This window comes from Pseudochaenichthys georgianus, chromosome 24 (genome assembly GCF_902827115.2).
Source record: "Pseudochaenichthys georgianus chromosome 24, fPseGeo1.2, whole genome shotgun sequence".
In the NCBI taxonomy this organism is placed as follows: domain Eukaryota; kingdom Metazoa; phylum Chordata; class Actinopteri; order Perciformes; family Channichthyidae; genus Pseudochaenichthys; species Pseudochaenichthys georgianus.
This window is the reverse complement of record NC_047526.1, coordinates 32155795-32174322: the sequence shown is the minus strand read 5'-3', so window position 1 is coordinate 32174322 and position 18528 is coordinate 32155795. Positions and strand designations below refer to the sequence as shown.

Here is an 18528-nt window from a genome sequence, read left to right as displayed (position 1 = left end):
TTTACACTTTTTAATCTACCGTACTTTTCGGACTATAAGCCGCGACTTTTTTCCCCATTTTTGTTGTACAGCTAACGGCCACTAGGGAACCTCCTACATCTATGGATTTTACAGGTAAAATTAACCACCTTTAACTCTATGGGCTCTATGACCGGTCCGCGCCTAAAAGCTGGAGGCCGGAAAAGAGTGAGACAGGTAGCGCGCCAAAGTAAAAGTGGAACCGAGAGACAGAACGAGAGCAAGACAGACGGACAATGTAGCTGCTGCGGCTTATATGCAGGTGCGCTTTATAGTCCGAAAAGTACCGTAATTGTTTTTATAATTGTGTTCAGACTCTGCTAGAAGCATAAGACTGCCTTCATGTGCAGGTCTGAGTCCCCCTTTGCATGAGAAATAGAAAGAGATTAGTTGGTAGTGAATGAAATCGAGAAAACAACCCCAGGCTATCGACACATAGCTTTTAATGTCTGGCTGCTGATTCGCTGCCTTTTAAATAATGTCAACTTTTTACTTTTGTTTTGGCAGAATGCCAAAGAAAGATTGAATATGCCCTCAAGACATTCACTGGGAATAATTTAACAGAATATAAAAATATGCTTCACAAAGTCCTGTGTTGAATACTGAAATGTGAGGACATTGAAGCCCTCAATAACACACACATTGAGTTACAAACACTTCATGCTCTTTGAAAGTGATTGACTGACACGCCTCATCTCTATTTGTAGGTCACTCTGTCAAGACGCCATTTTCAATGATAAAGAATTAATAAACCAAAGCCTCAGAACACATTTTGATCTGCCATCACTCAAGCTAAAAATAGACTCCATTTAACAGATAACTGCTTTGTTTTGCTTTTCCTCGCTTTAACTGAGACTTTTGAAAAGTTGAATGACCTAAAATGTCTTCAATGCTCAAAAACAGATCAGTGACTCAAAACTAAATGAACTTAAAGGGGACCTATCATGCAAAATGCACTTTTTTATGTCTTTTATACATAAATATGTGTCAGGGAACTCACAAAGTGTCAGAAAATAAAACCCTCTGTCTTTTCCTCCGTACCCAAATCTCTAAAAACAGTGGGGTACAACCATAGACTGTATATATAAATGGACGTAGGGTCCGTGACGTCACCCATAGGATTCTGCAGTTGCCGTGAAGCCCTTAGTAGGCGGAGTCGGCCACTAACGGCTCAACAGTGAGGTCAGAGTTCAACTCCCGCCTTCTCCAGCCTGCTCCAAATAAGGGCAAAGAGGCGGAGCCGAGGCGGGACCTGCTGCCACCCAGCTGGAAGTTCCAGAGCTAGCTGAAGCTACCAAGCTAAGCTAACATGCTCCCCATCTGCACACTGCCGTCGCATTTTACGTTTCTAAGGTAAGCGGCCATGAAACTATTCAGCAAAACTATAAATAATAATCTAAGTTATTGAGTTTTTAGCATAATACTTCAGAATCTTAAAACCCCTTAACGTTTGTATGCAATTGTGCTAAATTCAACTCTGGAATCAAGCAAATATTATGTTTGCATGACATTAGTTATTTATATTTTGATATCACTTAACCATACGTTTAATACATTTAAGTCAAGCTAAGGTACATGTGATGGTAGCTAATTAGTGCTCTTACCTGTGATGCCTCCTCCAAACAGCATAATAACCAGACTGTATCATTAAAAATAAGTACCAGTTCTAGATCCTTGACTTTAGACAAACAATTCAAAAGACAAAATGTATTTAAAGACCAATCTTTATTTGAATGTGCCTCTTAACCTGAGATATTAGTTATACAGTAATAGTATTGACAATCTAAAAAAACTGAGCAACTCAACAGTCAACTTTATGTTTCTTATTGTCTAAAGCATTTATTATTTTCATTTCCCCCTCTCATATTCAGTGTGGACGGATTGAGACAGCATGGTGTCCAGAGAGCTGCAGAGACTTCAGGGAGAAACCTCCGTGTGATGGACGTCCTGTCTGTTGGTTTGGAGAGGACTGAGGGTCTTTCCTCAGCGAGGAGGACCAGGGCTGATGAAGGAGCCCATGCTGGGCAAAGCTGATACCACCTGCACAGGCCTAGTCTGTCACTTTATTTGACTAAATGTGTTTACTTATACATTTAATAGGTTTACACCTTCTGTCCATATGTGCTTTTTATTTAAAACATTTGATTAACTTTTGGTTCACATTTCAATAAATTGTATTTGTATTTGCATCCTTTTGTCCATTATTCTTACTGAAAGTGTTAGATTACACATTCACATCTGACTGAAGATTGGCCCCATTTATTTGTGACGTTGCAAACTCTGCGGTACAAGGCACATGCGATGTGAAGCTCATAAAGTGAGGCAAATAGAAATAATCAGCTGATGGAGTGTAGATGTGGAAATAGGTGCATTCGATCAGCTGACTGTTTTTACAATAAAAGTAGTTTCTTAGTGAATGTCCTGTACTGGTCTTAAAATCTCATAACATCAGCCTTTAATGATCCTCTTGGATGTTCTTCTGGACCCTCAGAGAAGGAGAACATGTCGTGTCTTTCAGGCATGTCCTTTCCTAACAAAAATGACAGGAAACATAAAACATATTATTGCAGAACAAGTGTGTTATTTATGAAAGCGGTGTGTTTTTGTGTTTAGGGGCTGTAGATATCATTATTTTGTAATTGTAATGTTTTTTTTTTATTTAAACAATGAGCTACAAAGACAATCAGATTATGAATGAACAGTATGAAGTTCATCAACATTGAAATATATGTTATTATCAAATAATATTTAACTGTTATCAAAACGTAGTGCAACTGTAGAAGCTTGCTCTGTTGTCTCACTGAAAGAATCACTTTTACCACGTTTTTTACAGACAATATTGAGAGATAAATCTTTGCCTTCAATACATTACATTAGAAAGCTGACAAAGTCATATTGCTAAATATCTAAATGTAACTTTTTGCATGGAAAAACCCCTCAACTTAACTGATGTGTAGGTGATCTAGTATTTAGTATTGTTTAATGGAATGTATATCAGTGTATTCAAGTCAATACTGAATTCATTTAAACCAATATCTTTCTTGATTCTTTGTACAGTAAGAAAAAAAGAGTCGTTGTACCTGTGCTGAAGTTCACTGCTGTGAGGAGTCCAGTTCTGTCTCTCACTCTCTGGTCCAGCCTGTCTGCATCACCTGGACACCTTAAACAAACAGATATATATGTAAAGTACCATGTGTACAAACAATATAACTGATTCTCTTCTGTTGAACATGTTGGATTGTGTATTGTCCGAGTCAGGGTCCTTTTTATTTTACTGTAACTTTGGAAGTTGTGTTACCAATTTACTGTTTATTTGATACCCATTTGGTAATGCAATTAATAAAAACAACAAGGTTTGGGTTCGTTCTTCAGATGACTGTGACGTTAACGTGTAAGCTCGATAATGAACTCCAGCTCAACCAACCATATTGTAATATCTAAGTAATCATCTTGAAATATGACATTAATAATTGTAATATACACATATCTTATTGTGAGGTTGATTTCACATAACTACTTCGATATTAACTTGTCTACATACTTGAGCATAGCCAATTTAAATTAACCTTAGCGGTGCATACAGTTCCTCCTACATAATAAAATATCTCTAAGTTAGGCTACAAGGATGTAACCTTATTTTATCAACCTCAAACAGAAGCCGTTTGTTCAACAGTATTATCCCACTTAACACTTGTCTATTTCGTTTTAACCTTTATATATACAGTCTATGATTTTAACTTGGAGGGTACGATTACAATCGTTAGCACCGATGTAGCTACCACTAGCTTACATGCTAACCCAAGCCTTACCATTCATTACGTAGCTGATTAAAATCATTAACACATAAATAAAGCACTCGAATTTTACTTACCGCATTCATGCACCGTCTGTTTTAACGGCAGAGCGAGTCACAATAGTCCGATATATAAGCATGAAGAACAAACAACCACGGCCGGCTACAGGTTGTGTTTCCTGGATGAGCTGAGCAGGCAGAGTCCCTGTAGCTTCACGGAGCAGCTAGCAGAGAGACAAGAAGCTAACAGCGGCAGGCACTTGACAGAGCCGTCACTCAATGTGAGCACGCCCTAATTTATGCCCAAACTTTAAGACCTAATATAAATAAAAGGGTCGCGTTAGAAAACAATTCACTCTCAGATCCATAATCATGAAGGTGGAATCTAACTATATCGATAATAAAATGTATGGAGCCAGGGAGAGAAACATGTTTTTTTCTGCTGTAAAGTTGGGCATTTTAACATGGGGGTCTATGGAAATTGCTCCTTTCTGCAGCCATCGCCTATCGGCCAATATATGAACTGCAGTGTGTGACACTTCCGTATTGGCTTCACGGCTCTACCCCACAGTTTGCCGCTTGGGTACAACGGAGCTGATCCAGATTCGCCATCCGATATGACGTAATGAAATGTCGCTGTATCGGAAACAATTCCCGACGTAATAGTCTTTGGTTACATTAGCAAGCATCGCTAACACTCAGAGCTAACCTGTACTGGAGAGCATGTGTGTGAAGAAGCAGGAAGTAAAAAGCAACTCACCTTGTGGTAAACCCGCAAGAGAGAAAGCCTTTTTTCAGTTTAAAAAAAAAAAAGAAGCTTTATACCCAGAATCAACACTTTTGAAACAGGAAGTGAAATAGAGGGATATGAGGCATGGCTAGAATGGGTGATTTTTTTAGCAAAACACTTCATAGTAGGGCTGCTCAATTAATCGCGATTACGATTATGGCTTGCAAGGATTAGGAAAATAACGTAATTGAAATAAAACGATTATTTTTTTATTATTTTTTTTGGTTTTTCAGTTGAATTATACTTAAAGTTCAGGGTAATCAACTGTTAAAAACATACTGTTAACAAAAAAATTCTCCAATAAATGAATGTTTTCAAAGTCAATGACTACCGTACTTTTCGGACTATAAAGCGCACCTGCATATAAGCCGCAGCAGCTAAATGCTCCGTCTGTCTTGCTCTCGTTCTGTCTCTCGGTTCCACTTTTACTTTGGCGCGCTACCTGTCTCACTCTTTTCCGGCCTCCAGCTTTTCCTGCTGGAGCCCGCCCCTTAAAGGTGGCGGGCGCGGACCGGTCATAGAGCCCATAGAGTTAAAGGTGGTTAATTTTACCTGTAAAATCCATAGATTTAGGAGGTTCCCTAGTGGCCGTTAGCTGTACAACAAAATGGGGAAAAAAGTCGCGGTTTATAGTCCGAAAAGTAGCATGATAGGTGACTTTTAATGTCAACACATTTTATATCATACACTATATGTTGTATCCGGTGGGGCTTTCTGAAATCGTATTACTTCTCACTTATCCATAACATCCATGACAAATCCTATTGGCTGTAGTAAACCTGCGATACGGCAAAACGACCATGTTTGCTCGGTAAAAAATATCTTCACTACCAAGTTGTTCCTATTAGTTTGAATGTCAGCGTCGTCTGAGCATGAGAGGGAAAATGTCAGTGTGCTCTATATGTGTGCTGACTCTTTATCTCAGTGTTTTCATGTTCAACTGTCCACATACAAAGGGGAGACTTCCTGAAGGAGAAAGGAGGCCTATCAGTTGCTATGTGGCACAAAAGGACGCTGAATTATTCTCTGAGACGCAGATGAGAGAGATTATCCGTATTGTGTTGATCAGACAGAGACGGACACTATCAGAAACGAATGTTCCCTCTCAAAGACTGTCCCCTGATTGATTACAAAAAACTCATCGCATGAAAATGAAAATGAACTGATAGCGTGTGTCCAGATAGTGTATAAGGGAATATAGCATTTGTAATGGTAAAGGCAGAATACTTTTGTGCGTATATTCTTTTGCTGAATAAAGCCTCAGCCCTGCTTGACTGTTTTAATGGTATCAATGTGAACTGTGTTATTTTTGGGGGGATTTTTCATTTTCTTTCCCAAAGATTCATGCTTTATATTGATATTACACATTTCTATGTTCCTCTTTTAGAAAGTTGAAGTCATCAAAACGATTCCTAATTATTATAAGATTCGGCAAACTTGTGTATTAGTGGGTAGTCTCTTAACCCTCCTATGGTCTTCGTTCCCCCCCCCCCTTACTGTGGTGTTCGCTGTGAAATTTGACCGGTCCTGTTTTAACTGCCATTACCTTAACACAAATACCATTAATCATCACCACATTTCATTTAACACCCTTTCAAACTGTACATATCAGACTGCTGGTATACATGAAACACTGCAGTGAATATACAAAGAACAGACACTGAACATGTATTGTGTGTGCCAGGTGTGATCCATGTGGGGGGATGGGCACATAAGAGCGGGAAATGTGTCAAATTGTTCTGTGTGGTGTGTGTGTGTGTGGTGTGTGTGTGTGTGTGTGTGTGTGTGGGTGTGTGTGTGTGTGTGTGTGTGTGGTTGTGTGTGTGTGTGTGTGTGTGTGTGTGTGTGTGTGTGTGTGTGTGTGTGTGTGTGTGTGTGTGTGTGTGTGTGTGTTGTGTGTGTGTGTGTGGTGTGTGTGTGTTTGTTTGATCTGATCTGACGGATGGCTACTAATTCCCTTTTCTTATGGCGGGAACACCATGGTTTTTACAAAGTTGACTAAATCATCCAAATGCAATGAAAGTGTGATCAGCAATTGTATATGTTCAAATGTCTGCTGTGAAGGATATCATGAAGTCTGAATGCAATCGAATGTAAAACAAAAAAGTGATGATTGAAGAAAGTAGTGAATCGGTCAGATTTGACCCGAAGACAACAGGAGGGTTAATTGTGTAATCAGAACTAAATTGTTTAACTGTCCGAAATTGTCTAAATCTGTGAATATAGAAATAATATGAATAGACATAGTTTGCTTGTCTAGTAAACTTAAAAGCTTTATTCCACATAAGTTAAATATACAAATGCAGTTATATGATATGTTGAAGGCTCAATTTAAATTGAAGGGACACATATTTCTACGTTGTGTCCCAGTGGGATACGCAGTGTCTCTTTCTGAAAACACTTTTGATGAATAGGCTTTACATGGTCATTGATTAAGGTTATGGTGGGATTGGTATGATCATGTTCGAACACAAATCCTATACTAATGTCACAGAACAAACTATGTAGCACAAGAACAAAAGGGTTGTGAATAGAGATGTCCCGATCCGATCTGATTTTCAAAAGATCGGAATCGGGAGAAAAAAATCGGGTATCGGGGATCGGGATTTTTTTTTTTTTTTTTTATAAATATTTAGATTTTATTAATGTTACAAAACAAGAATGACCATGTTCACGTCTTAAAGTCATCCTGAGGACTTAGTTTTGGTTTTAAAATTACACAACATATGTATGTGTTGCTTCTTTTGGGCTTGTTTTCAGACCTGGTTGCTTATTTCTCTGAAAGCTGGCAACAGAGTGGGCGCAGTGTCTAATAGTAGCAGTAAGCTAACGAGAGGCTACGTTCAGCTGGTGACTCGGGAGTCGGGACAGAGAAAATGTCAGCAGTTTGGAAGTATTATAAAATTGAAAGCGAAGGCAGTGTAACAGCCAGATGCAATGTTTGCAAGGCGGAGGTTCCGCGTGGTGGAAAGAACAGAGCTACGTTCAACACGACCAATCTAACACGCCGCCTGAGAAACAAACACCAACAACAACACGGCGAGTGCACAGCGGCCACTCAGGTAACGGAACTGAAACAACCGACACTTTCAGAGACTTTCAAAAAGGAAAGAGAAACTGCCCCAGAACAGTGAAAAGGCCAAACAATAGCAGCCAAGATAGCTGAATTCATCGCGTTGGATGACCAGCCGTTATCTGTTACCTTTGTTTTCTCTTAATGCATTGCATACAGATCGGATCGGGAAAATCGGTATCGGCAGATTGTCAAAATCAAATGATCGGAATTGGATCGGGAGCAAAAAAAGGTGATCGGGACATCCCTACTTGTGAATACGTTTATAGCGACACTTGTGCCGATGTGGCGTTTGTAAAGGATACTGAGCTGTGGCGCAGTTGTTACTCGCTGCGTGGACAAGAAGATCTTAATATTCCTCATCAGCAGCGGCAGGTCGCTCACAGCATCTTCTGTCAGGAGCTTCAGGTAGCTGCCGTATCTGTACGAGAAAAACAGAAATAATGTTCTATATGTTAGATCTACCAAATAATCTTGTGTCTGAGCTATTATAGCAGTACCACAGCCAAAGGTCTTTGGGCTTAATCTGAAGGGAATTCCTTTCCATTCAAGTTCATTTGTGTACTCTTAAACAAAATGTCACTGTAAAACCAAAACAAATAAGTTGTTTTTCTATGAAACCTTACTATTGAACTCCCCTTCAAAGGAAAGTCATGCAACACAGTAAACAAAGAGACAAAAACTGAGGCCTCAGGCAAACACATAGAAGTACTCATCAATATTGATTCAACAAGTCCAATATCTTTAGATTAAACTTCGCAAGTCTGACACTTCTAAGGAGAGGATTAATTATAACTCATGTCTAACAGCTTTTAATCCGATAAGACGCATTGCTCTGTTGAAAAATGCTAACACACTGTTTTCTGACGATACAGAAAAACGCAAACAGCTGTGTTTCTGAACCTGCTGGGAGGGATGTTGAGAACTCGTATATCAACTCTGTAATGTAGCATCGGGGTGTCATTAAGAAACATATAGGAGCGATGCCAGAACAGAACCTACGTCTGAGATAAAGAATCAGATTATGCACAGCAGGAGGTGCATTACACGCATTCAGTAGGTGTGGGTGGGTGTAACGCTACTGTAGGAGCAGAAGGGAATACAAACTGTTCCTCTGTTGTATGGCAGCATGTTTTCCTGATGTGTTAAAACGGAATTATGGACAGTGTTTTTTTTAAGTCTCTGAAGGATACACTCTGGGCCCCGCAAACAGCCAACAAAGGCTACTGAACATGTGTTGTTGTTGTTGCACTCAAGTTCAATACCATGTCTGGAGAATTTCTCTATTTCTTCAGCCTTATGTCCTTCTCCGTTTCTCAGCATTGTTGCACAGCTGCAGCCAAAGAAAACAACATCTTTTCTCTGTGAGGGATTGGCAATAGAACCGGAAGCCAGATGCATAAATGGTGTAAACGTTGTAATATTAGAAACATCTGTACACATGTTCTCATTGATCCAGCTCAGTGTGACATGGAAAAAATAGGCGGGAGACTGAATCTTGCACGGCATGGTGAAGTAAAGGCTTTGATTTAAGTAACGCTGCTTGCGGCAAGTTCATGATTGAGGTGAACTATAGTGGAAGTTTTAGAGGTATTTAGTTAATGTTTGATGTGGGTCCGTCATGAATGGACTTGTAGCCTCAGGAAAACTCGAATGGAGGAGAGTGTTGGGAAAATACTGAATGTTCCTTCTATATCAGAGTAGCATATGATAACAGTAGCTGTGTACGTAGCCGGATGTACATGGATGACGCTCAGGAGACACTGTGTTGAAGTTATGATGTTCCTAAGATTGGCATGATGACACAGCCCATAGAGAGATATATGACTGTCATGTTTATTGCTTACGCAGGCCTTAGCTAATCTTAACTAATGTCAGAATACTGCTTTGAACCAGTATGCTTCCATCTTGTTGACTGGAACACCCTCTCTTGTATATCGGCATATAAAGGACTCTACTCTGGGAACTATTTGTCCCACGCAGCCCTGTGTGTGATGACTACTTCCATTCTCGCAAGGATAATACATACATGCATCCTGATATTGAAGACCAAGCCGGTGACGAGTGAGATTTTTCTAACAGAGAGAAACTGAATTTCATGAACGATGTTGAAATGACCTACAGCAGATTGAGGGTTAAGGTTGGTAAAAAAAGTTATGCTAATTTTCAGCTGCATATCTGTGCCTCTTCTGTGACATATTACATGTGTTAATGTTAAAAAATTGCTTTATTTTTTTCTCTGATTTGTTAGCTGGCCGGATCTGTTATGATTGGTCAACCGCTTAGAGATGTCCCGCCCCTTAGCCTATCACATACAATGTGTTAAAGCGCTAGCAAATAGTTGGCGAGTGTTACATAGTGATGTCCCTATGTTGCGGAAGTAAACAAAGGAGACCAATATTGGGGTGTTTCAGGTGGGGGAGTGTGTGAGAGACAAACTCCCTCTGGAGCAGAGCTTCTCAAACGCGCCCCCTAGTGGCCCGTGAGTATATTGGTAACATTTCACATTTTAAGTAAATTAATTAAAGTTTTCCACACTCTCGCGGGAATATCTCCGCAATGGAGCGAGCTTAAGTTTCACTTCTGATTGCATGATAAAGCCCAGCGCAACACCTTCGTCACACATGTTGCCACCTGTTTGTAAAATGTTCAGGAGATTTGTAATCTGTTGTGTTTTTGGATATTTTTGGAGTTAGGTGGTCCGCGAGTGTTTTTTTATTGGTTAAGTGGTCCTTGGTAGGGGTTGATTATTGGGGCCGATATTCCGCATTTGACCGATTATCGGTATCGGCCTTTTTTTAAATCAAATTACCGATAAAACTTTGGCTCTGATGCGGCCGTTTCTCTGGCTGCAGTCACCACTCTGTGTACACGAGCAATGTCCCGCCCACAGCGCTATCTGATAGGCTATTACTAAAGATTTTGACTGAAGCAAGCAGCAGCGCTGAGCGGCAGAGCCATACATGTGTTAAACCGAAGTTCAATAAACATCCCAATCCCCTATGCTGAAGTTGCAAAACACCATGATCTTATGATCCAATTCTATCAGTTTCCCAGTTACACAGGGACGCGGGAAGTCAGTCAGAGTTGGGGGTGCGTGCAGCGTCTCGCAGCGGAGTAACTGTGGTGCGGAGGGGGGGGGGAGGGGCTGTGAGTGGAGCCTCGCCGTTTTTCAGGTTGATATGTGAAGCTCATTAGCTAGCCAACATGTATCTAGCAAATGTTTAACAAAATATTAGTGAGGCTACTAGACTAACGTTAGGTCTACTGTAATAGCCTCACTTTTAATAGTTTGCAAAACATTAGCTAGCAATTTGTAAAATGTATTGAACTGGTGATCACAGTTTGACAGCTATAGGCCTACAGCTTTCATGTGCAGAGGCGATTCACAATCAGGCCAGCTGTAGAGAAGACCCTCTCAGCTGGAACGGAGGTTGCGAGTATAGCAAGGTATAGCATGTATATATAAGTTTAATTTGGCATAGGTTGACCTCTACACCGCACTCACTAACCTGGTCGAAATATTTCCACACATTACTCCTTTTTGATGCCATGTCTGTGTAGGACTCTTCTTAGAGTGTAAATAATTACCGGACTATGACTGGTAAAATATGTTGAATACAGGCTAAACTAAATCTCTCCTTTCAAAATGTCTATGTACTTTGCCGCCACACACGGTTGCCAAGCAGCGCTTATTGTTGTTTAGGCTGGCCATGTGTCGCGAGTGTTGACAGGGGGCGGGGGAGCACGCTCATGAACTGTTAGTGCCGGAACCTCGCAACGGCGAAACGAAAAACGCTTAACGGTACATACCTGAGACAGGTGTTGATCCCCAGCTGCTCCACAGATGATACTACAGCACTCTGCACAGTCTTCTCCTCAGCTGTAAAATAAAGTGATTAAAAAGGAGAGGTGGTTATTACCTGGCAGAGAAATACCCAGAGAGGAAGGCTGGAGGTTTGTCTGCCGGAAAACAGTCCCTAGACATCTCTAACGGAGGTCGTTACGACTGTGGAGAGTGGGAAAACATGACAACGTATCACGGCTTGCTGTTTTCAGGGCACTACAGATGAGAGCATGAGTCTAGGTCATTTTATATCTGGCAGCTTTACAGAGGCTGTTTCCCATTTAATTGTGTTGTTTGCGAGGTAGCATGGCAACAATGTGACTCGGAGTAATTTCACAGCAGCGTTTTGATGGTTTAGTGCAGCGGAGTCCTTATGATGTTAGGAGTGTGGTGGAATTTAGGAAGAAAATACAGCATGAAATGTAGAGCCCTGTGAGAAAGCTCTTTATCTCAGGACTTTATCTGTGGAGCGAGATACTACAGCAGCAGGGCAGCTTTAGATCCACATGAAACAGCTTTGTACGGATTTTTGAGCTATCAGTCTCACCAGCTGCTCTCATGGGCTCTTATTTAGCACCATTAAGAATCATAAAAATATATTAGTTTTTTGGAGTTACAGTTGTAATTGTGTGGAGAGAGTGATGAAAGAAGCAATAACTGCGGCAAGACTGATATTTCGTTTTGGAAGATGTTTCCACTGATTCGTGGCTTCGGGGGAAAACAAATATTATTACATCTGAGCTAATGGATCCCCTGTTCCAGACAGTCTGTCAGAAAGAAGATTTCGACAATTAAAAGAAGAAGAATTATCCAGGCAGAATCAGCGGCGGGGAAAACTTTCAAATCCAATTTACAGACTAATGGTGCAGAAATATGAAAGGGGAAATGATAATAGAGTCGCTGTAATCTACATATTGAAGTGATAATTCTCCATTGTTCCCTGATATTAATTGGTAGAAGCCAGTGATTATGAGGTAGTGCCAGGAAAGTAGTGTTGTGTTTTCTCCCTCACTCTTCTCTCCTCAGATATTAACATCTCCAAAAACCTCTCGCTGATGGCAATTACTGCCTAATGGAGATGAATGCTCTCCTGTTGTATGTATTCCCTCCCTCCTCATTCCTCTCTCCTCCTGTCTCTCCAGCATTATTATTTTACAGCTTGTCATAACTTTAATCACAACCATTTACATTGTTTTGCAAAGACTGACTGGTGAAAGATTGCACATTAACACTCTCTTTGACATTAGTTGTAAAACTTTTAGATGAACACTAGAAGGAGATAACACTGTGCAAACTTTATCTACTGACAGTATATGGTTGAGAAATGCGAATATCTTTTATACATGTTCTTACAGTATATAACTGTCCTCTTCTTTAAAAGGGACACTATTATGCAAATGTCCCGGTTCATATTTATATTGTGTGCCTCTACAGTGACATGTTTTAATGCTTTAATGTTGAAAAAGTTATTTATTTGTCTCATACGGAGGAAACTAGTATAAGAAAAAATACCAGATTGGTAAACTGACCGGCTCTGCTGTGATTGGTCAACCGCTTTGAAATGTCCCGCCCCTTTATCACATACAGGGTGTTTCTCAATGTCGAGGAAAGCTGCTCCAGAGCCACTATTTCAAGGATACTATGTCACCGAGTCCCGCCGAAGGACTGTTCCAATGTCCAGCATACTTGGAATTCTAACGAGGCCAGCGTACTTCGTAGACTCCGCGGTCTTAAAATCCCCACAATGCTTTGCGCATGGACCAATTTCCAAATCTTTGGCGGAAATAGCGCTCCATTTAAGGCGGGTCCTCGCATATGACGCACACCTGTTAGCCTGTTCTTGCATCGCTTCTGAAGGACCTGACTCGGAGGGACATGTGCTACCAAGCAAGCCTCCTCGACATTGAGAAACACCCACAATGTGTTGGAGCGCTAGCCAGTAGAAGCGTGAGAGTTACATATTGATGTCACTATGTTCGGGAAGTAAAAAAAGCTCTCTCTCTCTCTCTCTCTCTCTCTCTCTCTCTCTCTCTCTCTCTCTCTCTCTCTCTCTCTCTCATATATATATATATATATATATATATATAGGCTACTGACAGAGGTTAATGCCAGCCAAATGCCAGTCCGCTCTCTCCATACAATGGGAGCACTCAAGTAGGGCAAAGTGGATGAGACTGCATTCAACGTCAATCAAACTCTCAAGAGGGAAACACACACACACACACACACACACACACACACACACACACACACACACACACACACACACACACACACACACACACACACACACACACACACACACACACACACACACAACAGCTGCCTGATCTCCTCGGAAAGGAACATTACAGGGTGTTACGTGCCAGGCAGGCTGTACATGTGTGGTTTTCCTTCCCTCCTGTGTTTCTCTCTTCTCCCTGTCGTCTGCACAGCTAATCAGCAGCTGATCGGTATCTGCCTGTGCACCTGAGTCTGATGGCTGATTGGATCCTCTCACCCTCAGCTGGCCTATCAGCAACCAGGGCCGACCATAAAGGAGGCACCCAGGAAGTCTTCTCTCTCTCACTCTGGGCCTGTTGCTGAGGAAGGAACACGGCTGTGCTTAGCAACTAAAGCTCTTTGGATAAATCTGAACTTTGTTAATGTGTGTGTTGAGAGGTGGAGGAGTTAGGTAAGTCTGGGGTACCCTGTACATTTCTCACCACCGAGCTAACTATTGTTTAGACACACTAGGTAAGCGGATTGTTGCCACCCCTGTATATTGTTTTGTCAAATTCTTTGTAGTTAGTTAGTGAGGGTTTTTGTTTGAGTTTGGTTTCAAAGGATAGTTGTAGAGGTAGGCCTGGTTTTGTTATGCTTGTTTCTTTTGTTTGGCACAATCCTTTGACTCCTCCTCCTCCTCACAGAGTTTCTGTTTGTTTGTATTATCTGATAGGTTACAAGGAATAAACCTTTTGTCAACCTTTACTCTGACTCTCTCATACTTATTGGTTGTACGTTATTGTCTCCAGGTCCCCTAGACCTTAGTGGGGACGTAACAAATGGGGGCTCGTCCGGGATAGGCCTGGTTTTGTTATGCTTGTTTCTTTTGTTTGGCACAATCCTTTGACTCCTCCTCCTCCTCACAAACAGAGTTTCTGTTTAATTGTATTATCTGATAGGTTACAAGGAATAAACCTTTTGTCAACCTTTACTCTGACTCTCTCATACTTATTGGTTGTACGTTATTGTCTCCAGGTCCCCTAGACCTTAGTGGGGACGTAACAAATGGGGACTCGTCCGGGATCTCTATTTTCCTGAAATAAAAACAACCAATAATTGAGAAGTCATTGTAGGTGTTGTACATTGGCTGAAAAATGGGTTTTGACTTACAGGACTTTATTGAAAGTCCAAGTGTTGATACGTTGTATTCCTGTCGCAAAGATGACATGTTATGTATCGCAGCTCACTTTAACATTTCAGTAGACAAGTATAAAGTAAAAAAAGAGATAAGAGAGAAAATCCTGCAAAAACTAGAGGAGTTAAAGATTCTTGTAATCCCAAGCATGTCAACTCAGCCTAGGGCTGAGGTGTCTATTGAAGATTATAGGGAAAGAGTATTAGCTACACCTAGAGTTGACAAGTTTAGTCCTCAAGCTCCTCCTGCAACGCTTCCTAGGTTTGAGGCTTTCTCTCCGGGTAGCTTAGGTGCAAGTAGTGATGCCAAACTAAAAGTTCGTCTTGTCCGTCTTCAGATGGAGGGCCAGGAAAAGGAGCGTAGAGCAGACTATGAACACAGGCTGCAGATTCGCAAGTTAGAGATAGAAGCTGAGAAAGAAATCACGTTAAAGCGGCTTGAAGTTGACGCCCTGAGAATCTCTTCAGAGCAGACATTTGAGAGGTCAAGACCTTCACATACAGTCTCTCATACAAAGAGTTTTGATGTTAGTAAAAATATTGCTTTAGTGCCAACTTTTAGAGAGTCAGACGTTGACTCATATTTTTGTGCTTTTGAGAGAATTGCTACCGCACTGGTCTGGCCTAAAGACATGTGGCCAATCCTACTTCAGTGCAAATTAGTAGGTAAGGCTCAGGAAGTGGTATCTTCACTTTCTTTAGAAGAAAGCTTGCAGTACGAAGTGCTTAAAGAGTCGATATTGCGTGCTTATGAGCTTGTGCCGGAGGCCTACAGACAAAAGTTCAGAAACCATAAAAAGTCTGCTACGCAGACATTTGTTGAGTTTGCGCGAGAGAAGGGCATTCTCTTTGATAAATGGTGTGCGGCTAATGAAGTGAAGGATCATTTTGAGAGTCTTCGTCAGTTACTTCTCTTGGAAGATTTTAAGAATTCTTTGCCTGAAAGGATGGTGATATTCTTAAATGAACAGAAGGTTACTTCACTGGCTAAGGCAGCTGTTTTAGCAGATGAATTTATGCTCACTCACAAGACTGTGTTTTCTTCACCCTTGCGCCCAGATAGAGTTTCAATATCACAAACCGGAAGACCTGATCTTGGCCCAACAACTTTTGAAAGGTCTAGAGGACCACCATCACCTCCACGGGGGCCCCGTGAGTGTAACTACTGCCATAAAACAGGACACCTTATTTCAGGGTGTCATTTCTTAAAGCGTAAACAACAATTTTCGCAACGCTTTCAAACGCCAAAAGGCATGGGACTCATTAAAGGAGTTTCCCTATCAGACATAGAAATGTCCCAGGAAGATGATGTACCTGATCCCTGTTTCAAACCCTTTATTTCCAAGGGCTTTGTTTCTTTAACAGGGGATCCTAAAGACCAGCTGCCAGTACAGGTACTTAGGGACACAGGAGGTTCTCAGTCCATTATTAGGGAAGGCATCTTACCTTTAACCTCCAGATCATCATGTGGATCAAGTGCTGTTGTTCAAGGGGTAGGCATGACACTAGTTGCGGCTCCTTTGCACAATGTTTATATTCACTCATCTCTTGTCAAAGGATTCTTTAAAGTAGCTGTCCTCCCTGCCTTGCCCATCAAAGGTGTTGATTTCATCCTCAGTAATGACTTGGCTGGGGGCAAAGTTAAGCCAGTACCTGAGGTCATTGATTCTCCTGATCTAAGTTTAGACGCAGAGAAATCAGCTGAAGTACCTCCCGAAATCTTTCCTGCTTGTGTTGTTACAAGGGCACAGTCAAAGAAATACGGAGAGGACTTGTCTGATTCTTTTCTTGCTACAGGGCAGTTTCTTGAAGACATGACAGTGTCGGACCGACTGCCAGAGGAGGCCCGGTCTGCTGGTGCTGGATCACCCAGTAACAGCTCAGAGCTTGTACAACTGCCTGCCACTCGGGAAGAATTCATGGCAGCCCAGTTAAGTGATGAAACACTTTCTAAATGTCTCTCTTCTGTTATCAGTCAGGAAGAGGCCAAGTCAAAGAAGATGGCCTACATTATGGAAGATCACCTATTAATGCGTCGCTGGATTAGTGATGCCTGTGAGGAGTCAGACTCCTTAGCAATTTATCAAGTTGTCGTGCCAACAACCTATCGTTCTCAGGTGATATCCTTGGCTCATGATCATCCATGGTCAGGTCACATGGGGGTAACAAAAACATATCAAAGAGTTTTAAAACACTTCTTTTGGCCAGGACTTAAGTCTGATGTAGTTCTTTATTGTCGAACATGTCATGTGTGCCAAGTTGTTGGTAAACCGAATCAGGTGATTCACCCTGCTCCTCTCATTCCTATTCCGGTAATGGGAGAGCCATTTGAAAGGGTGATTGTGGATTGTGTGGGACCCTTACCTAAAACTAAAACTGGAAACCAGTTTCTCTTAAGTGTCATGTGTGCTTCCACTAGGTTTCCAGAAGCCATCCCACTACGGAAAATTACTGCCCCGGTCATCACCAAGGCACTTCTGAAGTTTTTCTCCATGTTTGGTCTACCAAAGGTAGTTCAAACAGACCAAGGTACCAACTTCATGTCTAAAGTGTTTGCCCGGGTACTTGACACCTTAGGTATCAAGCATGTGACATCCAGCCCATATCATCCTGAAAGTCAGGGGGCATTAGAGAGGTTTCACCAGACTATGAAATGCATGTTAAGAAAACATTGCCATGAGTCTCATAAAGATTGGGATGACGGTGTTCCTTTAGTGTTATTTGCTGCCCGTGAAGCTGTTCAGGAGTCTCTAGGTTTTAGTCCTGCTGAGCTAGTGTTTGGACATGAGGTCAGAGGTCCTTTAAGGGTTCTTAAAGAGCATTTGATCATGCCTACGAAAACAGTTTGCAGTATCCCGGAGTATGTCGCCAAACTTAAGGATCGTCTAAATCGTGCTTGCTCCTTGGCTAGGGAAGCTTTGACCTCTACCCAGGGGAACATGAAGAAACGCTACGACCAGAAGGCGGTAGCACGCTTGTTTCAGCCAGGTGACAAGGTGTTGGTTCTATTGCCTGTACCTGGCTCTGCTCTGTCTACTAAATTTGCTGGTCCTTATGTTGTAGATAAGAAGCTCGGTGAAACAAACTACGTCATTCAAACACCTGACCGCAGACGTCCTACCAGAGTGTGTCATATCAACATGCTAAAGAAGTACTGCACCAGGGAAGACCAAAGTGAGTCTTCTAAAGCTCACCAGGTGGAGACAACCGTCTCTCCTATGGCTTCAGTTTCAAAGGTGAGCTCAAATGAGGATGAGGATGAGTTGGTGATGCGCAGTGCAACACCACAGGGGGCAAGACTAAGCAATACTGAGGTATTAGCTGATTTGCCCAATTACTTGTCTCATCTTCCTGATATCCAAGGAAGTGATATACAGAAATTGATATTTGACTTTGCATGTCTTTTTAATGACACTCCATCACAAACTTCTGTCCTAGCTCATGATGTGGTTTTGACCAACCCCTCGCCCATCAAACAGCGGGCGTACAGAGTTAAACCAGTTAAGAGAGAGGTTATGAAAAGGGAAGTTGAATATCTACTTAAAAACGGATTTGCAAGGCCTAGTTCCAGTCCCTGGAGTTCCCCTTGTGTGCTAGACACAAAGTCA

At 41.6% G+C, this 18528-nt stretch overlaps 1 protein-coding gene across 1 annotated transcript in view; it reads right to left on the bottom strand.

The window, feature by feature from the left end:
- Positions 1-18528, bottom strand: part of tbc1d32 (TBC1 domain family, member 32) — a 134283-nt gene that overhangs the window by 42124 nt on the left and 73631 nt on the right. The window contains exons 29-30 of the mRNA XM_034076478.1: positions 11488-11557; positions 7980-8095 (exon numbers count right to left, since the gene is read on the bottom strand). Coding sequence (XP_033932369.1) covers positions 7980-8095; positions 11488-11557 — 186 coding nt within the window. The remainder of the gene's footprint in view (positions 1-7979; positions 8096-11487; positions 11558-18528) is intronic.